The sequence below is a fragment of the Quercus suber genome, unplaced genomic scaffold (genome assembly GCF_002906115.3).
Source record: "Quercus suber isolate HL8 unplaced genomic scaffold, Cork oak 2.0 scaffold_474, whole genome shotgun sequence".
NCBI classification, from domain to species: Eukaryota; Viridiplantae; Streptophyta; class Magnoliopsida; order Fagales; family Fagaceae; genus Quercus; species Quercus suber.
Window position 1 is genome coordinate 183,397 of NW_027069925.1, and position 9,225 is coordinate 192,621.

At 32.6% G+C, this 9,225-nt stretch overlaps 2 protein-coding genes across 2 annotated transcripts in view; both read left to right on the forward strand.

Moving 5' to 3' along the window:
- The first annotated feature begins 3,128 nt into the window (after positions 1-3,128).
- On the forward strand, positions 3,129-6,251 carry LOC112015179 (uncharacterized). The gene is made up of 2 exons (XM_024047545.2): positions 3,129-3,347; positions 5,830-6,251. Exons 1-2 carry the CDS (start codon positions 3,237-3,239, stop codon positions 6,055-6,057), a joined length of 339 nt encoding a protein of 112 aa, XP_023903313.1. The 5' UTR covers positions 3,129-3,236; the 3' UTR covers positions 6,058-6,251.
- Positions 6,252-8,509: 2,258 nt separating this feature from the next.
- Positions 8,510-9,225, forward strand: part of LOC112015159 (uncharacterized) — an 897-nt gene continuing 181 nt past the window's right edge. Inside the window, exons 1-2 of the mRNA XM_024047522.1 lie at positions 8,510-8,716; positions 8,813-9,225. The exon at positions 8,813-9,225 is cut by the window's right edge and continues 181 nt beyond it. Coding sequence (XP_023903290.1) covers positions 8,510-8,716; positions 8,813-9,225 — 620 coding nt within the window. The remainder of the gene's footprint in view (positions 8,717-8,812) is intronic.

Below are 9,225 nucleotides of genomic sequence, written 5' to 3' on the forward strand. Positions count from 1 at the left end.
TCGATGGATTAGGAAATTGGGCTTCAATCTCACACATACCCGTGAAAGCAGTTACCTGTTGCCCAATATTCTCTATAACTGTTGCATGGTCATCGGTGTTATCTTGTGAGATCCTTGGTTCTGAACTATGTGGTGGTTGCAGCGGTGGATTGGTATCTTGGTTGCCATCATTCTCCTCCCTGTTTCTTCTTGGTGGGCTAGGTGGTCTGTTTCTATTATTATTAACATTCAGTTTATGATAACCTGCTCTCTACTCGCCTCTTCATTTATAAGATCGAAAGGAAGTCCCCATACTTGTACCCATATAGGAATGTGTAAGAAATTAATAGAGAAAGTCGTCATCCCCTTTTCCCATCGCTGGAGTAGTAAAAGGTGGTTATCGAAACTCCATGGACCATTATTCATAACCCATACCAATTGGCTTTCCAAAGAGAATTTAAACTGAATAAGCCCCTCTCCCACAGCAATAATCTTCAAGTCTTGACCAAATTTCCATACACCTTTTAAAAGATTTTTTGCCGCCCGAAGTTTGATGGGTTTTGCCATGTTGAAACAACCAATGAGATTGAGAGAACATTCCTCAAGAATTTTCTCATTATGATCTGAATGGACAACAATGGCCTCACCTTCTTCCTCCGTCAAATTAAACCTTTGTAGACGTTCAATGAAATCTGAGTCCATGATGGACTTAGAAAAGACACCGGATTGTCAAGAACACTAAAAGGAAATAACAAAGAAAAGAATAACTAGAAAAACAAAAGAACAAGACAAGAAGAGGGAATTAACAATGAAAAGACAAACAAGAAAACTAGAAGGAATTAACAGTGGACAAGAGCAAGAAAACTAGGAGCAATTTACAGTGGAAAGATAACTAGCAGAAATTAACAGTGAATTAATAGTGGACATTACAAGTAACAAAGGACAAAATAAATAAAGTAAACAGTGAGGAAACCCAAACCTAACCATATGGAAGTCTCATCATGGTGGGGTCGAGAAAACTACTAGGCAGTAGAGGAAATGCTCCTAGCAAGAGAAGAGAAAAAGATGGGTTCAACCCACTTAATATAAACTATAACATCTAGACAGAAATAAGTTCTTTACATTTTAAAAATAATGCATACACTTCAAGCCTTCAACCCATATTCAAAATAACATAGATCAGCAAAAATTTAACATCGATCTAAAAATAAGTTCTTTACACTCTAAAAGAAGTGCATACACTTCAACCTAAAATAACATAGTTCAACAAAAATATAATATCCATAAAACTCGTCAAACGTTAAGTACCAATATTGAAAAAGTTGGTGCAAACAATAGACTTATCACGACCAAAGAAAGTTTTAACTTACAACTATATCACTTGCAAGTTTTTGTAATTACTCCATTTTATTTTTAAGTTTAAAATATATGTTGAATATAAAAGATATTTGAGAAATCTAAAATAAAATGAATATTTATTTGTTATACGAGTTAAATGGGTTGTGTTAAACAGGTCATTTCGAGTTGACACAAATAACGTGTCAAATGTGTCAATTGCGGGTCATGTGAGTTGACTTGCTTATGACAAGTTTCTTATCATGTCGCTTTCGAGTCGACTAATTATGACCCAAACCTGCTAAGGCCCATCCTTAACCTATAAAAACCCATATTCGTGGGTTGGGTCAAACATTGACACCCCTACATATATTGAATATCTTGGCATAAACACGATATACAATGTGTAAGTGACTTCATGAAACCATTCTCTTATATCAAGTAGGATCCCCATGTTGTGAGAAAATAGTTTCCTGGGGTCGCTTTATGAAATAATTTTTCCTATACAAGATCCATCTAATGTGAGCATTGTTGGGTTCTCTACACACCAAACAAAATAGCAAACATTAAAATCTCTAGCCATACTATCATCAAAGATGCCTTCTTTTAGGGGAATATATAAGGAAATTCAAATTATGGACATATTTTTTTGGAAATACCAAGAAATACCATTTGACCTCAATGTCATTGGCATAAAAAATATCTTTAGAAAGCTATGTGAATCACATGATGTCTTTATGGCATTCTCGATATGTTGTAACAAATCCTCTAATGGAATGACTATTTGGTTGCCTTCATTACTTATTACTTAGTAAAGGTTATCCATTCAATTGAGAAATAGTTATCCTCCCGAAAATGGTTATGATAGATATTTCTTAACGGGTGGAATAAAAATAATATGCTCACTTCCACATGCACATAACAATTAATTAATTCTAATTTTACAACCAAACATATTTGTCCATTTTCTTAAGCCCATAACAATTAATTTATTATAAGATGACAACCAAAGATATCTCTTTTTTTTGTTAATCGAGAAAAGAGAGCTTGAGTGCATGTTTACAGCCCTCAACCCACTTTAGCACGGGGCCACCCAAGCAATAATGTAGCATGTAACTACTCAAATGCACAATTCTTAGATTTATAAGTGTAATGGTGATAAGATTTCTACCATTAAGTGTGCGTTTGGTTGTGGATTAAAATTATAAATTATTTCATTATTTAGCTTAATTTTATTATTATTTATAGGCTCCATTACACTTTTTAATATTATTTATAAATTTCATTATACTATTTTAACTGACTTTTACCATTATTTATCATATTTTTAACTATAAATTTTTAATTTTTGTAAAATTAACAGTACCTAAATAAATCTCGAGCCGCAGCCTCACCTATTCCTTTTTAGTTTTTACACCTCTCAATTCATTATTCCTATGTTTTAGGGAGTGGGCCACCTACAACTATGGCCCCACATATTTGTGGGATCCACAATTCTTGAAAAGTCCAATCTATAGAATCAAGATATTAATTGTAAAGCGAGCTCACGAGATACTACTTCTCTCTCTCTTACTCCTATTTTTTATATAAAAATATTTTTATTTTGCTAATACTCCGTGATTCTCTCCCTCTATCTCTCTCTCTGTCTCTCTCTATGATTGGAGCTTATTATTATTATTTATTTATTTTTATATATAAGAAAAATTGTACGAACGACCGTGTCATTAAAAACGTGTCCAATGAGAGAGTGACAAGATGAAGGGGTATGATAACAAGTTTATGGACTCGAAAACATTGCGGTATATAAAAAGGCCGGCTTAGCGGAACATTTTATGAAGCACGAATCAAATTAACTATCTAAAAGCCCCTCTGGTCATTTCGACCATTTCACACACTTGTTGATACAAAAGATAAAGGGGAAGATGCCTTGTCTTTACATTTCTACCAACGTTAGCCTAGATGGAGTTGACACAGATCCCATCTTTTCTGAACTCACCAAGACTGTCTCTACAATCATCGGAAAACCAGAAAATGTATGCTCTTTCTCTCTCTCTCTCTGTAATTCAAGTTTCTTCAAGTTTTTAATCTAATATTCACTTTAAGAAGTACTCCTTAATTTCATTCTTTGTTTTCTTATATATATTTTTGCTAAGATAATCCTTAATTCATTCAAGCATAACAAACAAAAACTTGGTTTAGGGGGAAAAAAAAGGCAAATAGAATATCAAGGAGCGCTTGCTGTGGCAGAAATGATCTTTTGCTTTTCTTTCTCCTCCTTGTTCATCTTTTTTTCTTTTTCAATCTTTTACTTGTCCCCCAAAAACATTTTACCATCTGGGCATCTCTAATATCTTCTTTGTTGTGTGGTTGTAGTTGTTTTCTTTATAAGCTTTTTTTTTATTAGTTGTTATCATTTTTGTAATTTATGTTATGGCTGAAGTGACTGCATACATATCTTCAGGTTTCCTTGTCTCTTAATTCCTTGGAAGAATTAAAATTATTAGGGTAAATCTATAGTCTATATATATATATAATACTAATAGCTTTTAATGACAGTAGATACCTTCCCCTATAATATATTAGTATATTACACAGAGAAACCTGTGACTAAATATATCATTGTCATGCGCGCAACTTGGATCATTTGCTTTTTGATTACTATAATGATATAATCGGTACTTGGCTAAGGGAATTTAGACGGTGGTCATAATTGGTCAACTCAAGGTAATCCATGAAAATTGGCCAATATGTATTAAGGTGAAAATACATACCCTAAACCACAAAGAGTTAGGCTGTAAAGGTGAAGGGTAAGTTACAAAAGACCTTTGTCAAGTAGTTTTCCTCATCTTCAATGAAAAATTGTATGTGAAGATAATTTTTTGCATTTTTCTCTATTTGTTAGTTTCAAACAAAATTGGTAACTTTTCTTGTTTTAAAATAAAACATCTCTATCTCACACAAAACTAAATAAGGAAAACAATTTCATCTCATTCAAAATTAAATTAAAAAAAATGTAAAAAAGATAGTTTTTTTAACGTATTTTAAGGTTGCTATCAAATATAGAAAAATAATATAATTTTATACAAAAGACTTTTTCAAAAAATGATTTTAATTAAAAAAAATGCTAATATCAAAACAAAAGCGTTAAAAAATCCTTGATAATCTTTGTAAGTTATAACTTATCATTGCCAAGTGAGATTGTTGTATACAATACACCATAATACACCATGGGGATTCATTCTTATAAGTTATTACTTATTAGGGGTTTAATAGTAAAATTCGATTGGGTCTTATCTTTACCTTTTTTTGCACTTAACCCCCAAAAAATTAGTTGAACAAAGTAAATGATTTGTGGACAACTACGACGTCTATATAAGTGTTAAAAGAAAGATGGGCTATGCATACGACAGACGTGCGGACCACTTTAAGTCTCTTTTAAAAAAGGGCAATTGGATAACTACAAATATCCTCTGTCAACAAATGAGAACTGCACGTTTACATGGAAAAATTTGCAGGTGTACCTTTAAATTTGAAATGTCAATAGCCCTGCAAGTTAGGGCAAAATTTGTCTTATAATATACCGGCAATCAGAGTCACTCTCAAATACAAATAGGAAAGTTACATTTTTTTTTTGAAACAAACACATACACACATGAGGGAGAGGAAAAAAAGTTCTAACACAAAAACACATCACAACTTTACTTAGAAGTCATGGTAAGAAAGCCACATTGTATTATCTGTTTTTACTTCTTTTTTTCTTTAGCTAAAATATAATGTACAAGTAAAAAAGAAATGAGGATTTTTTTTAGTTAAAAGTTAAGGGGAAAAAAATAGATTGAGACTGATAAGAAAATTAAAATTAATAGAAAAAAAAAATATATATCATACCGATTAGGATAGTGAAGAGTAAAACTTCGAATTGAAGAGAATAGCATAAAAAGACACACATGTGGCCGATCCTGAGAATCCATATATTTATAAACAAGTCAAGTATTAAAAGTTCTAACTTGTTTTTAATTTTATTTTGAGCATAAGTTAAGCTTGAGTTCATCACCAAATAACAAAATTACATGTTCAGACTTGATTTGTTTCTTTGTTAAACATACTTGAGTTTGTTAATGAATTACTTGATTAATTTATTATTATTTTTTTGTATATAGTAAAACTATGACTAAATTTTTTTTACCCCTTCACAAATCGATGATTTTTTACTATGAATGGACTGATTATATTATCAATAAACCATAAATAGTTAAATTGTGCCTCTTGTTTATGAGTTTGTTCACAAATACATTATTATATTTAAGTTTAGCTCGTTTAATAAGCAAGTCTAAACTTGAACTTGAGTTTGGTTTGTTAAATAATCAAACAAATATAAAATAAGTCTTTTTCCGAGCCGAACTTGAATTGTTTATGAATAGTTTGGTTCATTTAATGTTCTAATTATTATTGTTGAATAAGTAATACATTTTGTTACCACAACAAAATTAAGATTCTTTTATTCCTTTTTGGCAGTATGTGATGGTAATACTAAAGGGATCGGTGGCCATATCGTTTGAATTGAACAAAACACCAGCTGCGTATGCTGAGATAGTATCAATGGGAGGCATTAATTCAGACGTGAAGAAGAAGCTAATTGCCACCATTGGCACAATTTTGCAGTCCAAGCTGTCTGTTCCCAGGACTCGATTTTTCCTCAAAGTCTATGATACAACTGCTGGGCGTAATTATTCCAAGCTATGACAAATTTGTGATGATATAAAATGACATTATGATTACAACCCGTTTATGAATTTTGTCACTTTATGTGGCTTGTTATGATTATAGATTAGACAGTATTCCTATGATAAGTCAGGCTTGCTTGTATGATGGCTGGGGTCCATGCATTAATGTGTTTGTTTTACAATAATATCAATAAGAAATTTTATAAGCTAAAATGATGAAATGTCTCTGTTAAATGGGGAGGGGGAGGAAGAGTAAAAAATCAAACAAATTTCAGATTAAAAGAATGTTGATCGTGAGTTTATTATTATTTTTCTAGAGAATTTCAACTTATGGCATCTATTTCTTATAATAGTTTTTATCATCAAGTCAAGATACCAATTAGTTTTTAGTGTAGGCAGAGGATTGAACACTTTACCAGTTAAGTTTTAATCATGAGATCATTATATATTGAAGTGTTGCAATTATTGTTTATATTTAAACCATCAATTCAAATAAGCACTACGTTTACTTTGAGTCAAAATACCAATAATTTTTTAGTGTAGGTAGAGGATTGAACACTTTACCAGTTAAGTTTTAAACATGGGATCATTGTATATTGAAGTATTGCAATTATTGTAAATATTTAAACTATCAATTCAGATAAGCACTATGTTACACGTTTGAGCCTATACAAAATCAACATCAACCATTCATCATTGAATATATAATTCACATTCTATACAATACTCTTTCTCAAAAAAAAAAAAAAATTCTATACAATACCGATATTAATATATACCAAGATCACAGTTTGGAGATTGAGAAATGACTGTCAATGACTATCATTTTTGAAACTAAATTATTAAATTCATCATTTTTAATAGATTAAACTTTTGGATCTTTTTTTTTTTGGATCAATCATTATATATATATATTATATAATAAAAATTATTTTTGAACGATCGATAATTTATCAAAAATAATTTCGTCCAAGCTCTGGGCCTTCTTTTTCGTCTATAATTTGTGCACCTCTCTGAGATTACATGACGAGGGCCAGGCTAGACTAAGCGTGGCCTACAAAAAATAGGCCGAACAAATTTTCAAGTTCTAATTGTGACCCGTATTGGGCTAGTATGCAGTCCTTTTTACCATTTTTTATACAAGTAAATAAATTGGAGGTCCATTGCAATAGTATTCCAAGAGAACATTTGAAGTGAAACAAGTTCTTTGATTAAAAAAAAAAAAAAAAAAAAAAGGTGGTCCTCCTCAATTCTATCTGGCATTGCCAAAAAACCCAAGAAAGAAGACAACAAATGGGAACAAACTCTTCAGATGTAACCATCCAAGTAAAAATATTAATTAACTATATATAACAGTCACACTTCATTCATTAAGGATGTGGTGTCCTAGTTCTTTATTAGACTATTCTATTTTTTGACCATAAGATATCCCAAAAATCCCGACACCTCATTCATGTGATAGAGTTATTTTAATAAGTTTAAAATATCTCAATCTTGAGTAATTATTAGATACTTTCGAGATACATTAATAAAATGTTTTTTTCTCTCACATTCACAATGAACCTACGATGAATTTACTAGTGAAATACATCATGAACGTGAGAGAATAGAGCACTACATCAGCGTCTCCATATGAGAGTACCTAAGAGCATCAGCAATGGAAAGGGCAAATACCAAATGTAAGCCCAATTTTACCATTCAGCCCAGAATGCTTGCTTTATTGGAAATTGTAAAAGGTAACTATTGCAAAAAAAATATACAATTGTGCTACAGTGCGGTTCTAAACGTAAAACCGCACTATAGCGCAATGGTAAAAGATATATTAATATTTTATTATTTTTACTGTTTACTCTATCATCTCTACACTCTCACCGATCACTCTCATCTCCTCTCTTTTTTCTTTTTTTTTTTCTTTCTTCTTTTTCTGTTCTGATTCTCTTATTCCATCCTTCCCCCTTTCTCGTCCCTGTCTTCCCTTTTTTTTTTTTTTTTTTCCCTTGAATCAAGCCTCCGTGGGTCTCATAGTTTGGTGGAGCTCGTGGTTTGATGTGGCAAATCGGGGTGGTGCCGTGGTGGTGGAACAAGGTGGTGCCGTAGTTTGTGAATCAGGGTGCTCACTGTGGATCTGTTGGGGTTGTTTGAAGTAGTCAAAAGTTCATTTAGTTAATAAATCCTATTATTTAGGACATGTAGGTAGAGTTTGACCATTTCCTTAGCCATTTACCACGTTATTAGCCATTTAGCAAGTGGGTTGTTTGTTTCCAGATTTGTCTCTTTGCAAGGCTTATATAAGCCAACAATTTGTTTATAATAAAATAACATTCTTATTTTCAGATATTTTCTTGAATTGCTTTATGCTTTAGAGTTTACAACAAAGTGGTATCAGAGCACCATCACGGGGCCTGATTGTGAGAGAAAAGAAACAACAGTTTCTTAAAAGGAGAAAGAGTGAGAATAGAGAGCATTAAAGTATGGCAGCTGAAAATAATTTCGTTCAACCTGCAATTCCTAAGTTTGATGGCCATTACGATCATTGGTCCATGCTTATGGAAAATTTTCTTCGTTTAAAGGAGTATTGGAGTTTGGTGGAGAATGGAATCCCTATTACAGCAGAAGGAGTGGAGCTTACTGAAGCACAACAGAAATCAATTGCAGATCAGAAGCTGAAAGACTTGAAGGTCAAAAATTATCTGTTCCAAGCCATTGATTGAACCATTATGGAGACGATCCTCAACAGAGACACTGCTAAGCACATCTGGGATTCTATGAAGTAGAAGTACCAGGGTTCCACAAGAGTCAAAAGAGCACAGCTTCAAGCTCTTCGGAAGGAGTTTGAGGTTCTACAGATGAAAGAGGGTGAGAGTGTTGATGCGTACTTCGCTCGAACACTCATTATAGCAAACAAGATGAAAATTCATGGTGAAAACATGCAGCAAGTGGTGATCATTGAAAAGATCTTGAGATCAATGACCTCAAGGTTCGACTATGTTGTATGTTCAGTTGAAGAGTCCAATAACTTAGACACCTTAACCATTGATGAGTTGCAGAGCAGCTTATTGGTACGTGAGCAGAGGATGAACGGGCATGGAGGAGATGAGCATGCATTAAAGGTGGCCTACGATGATAGAATTGGTGGAAGAGGAGGCGGTCGAGCTCGTGGAGCTTTTCGAGGAAGAGGAAGAGGAAG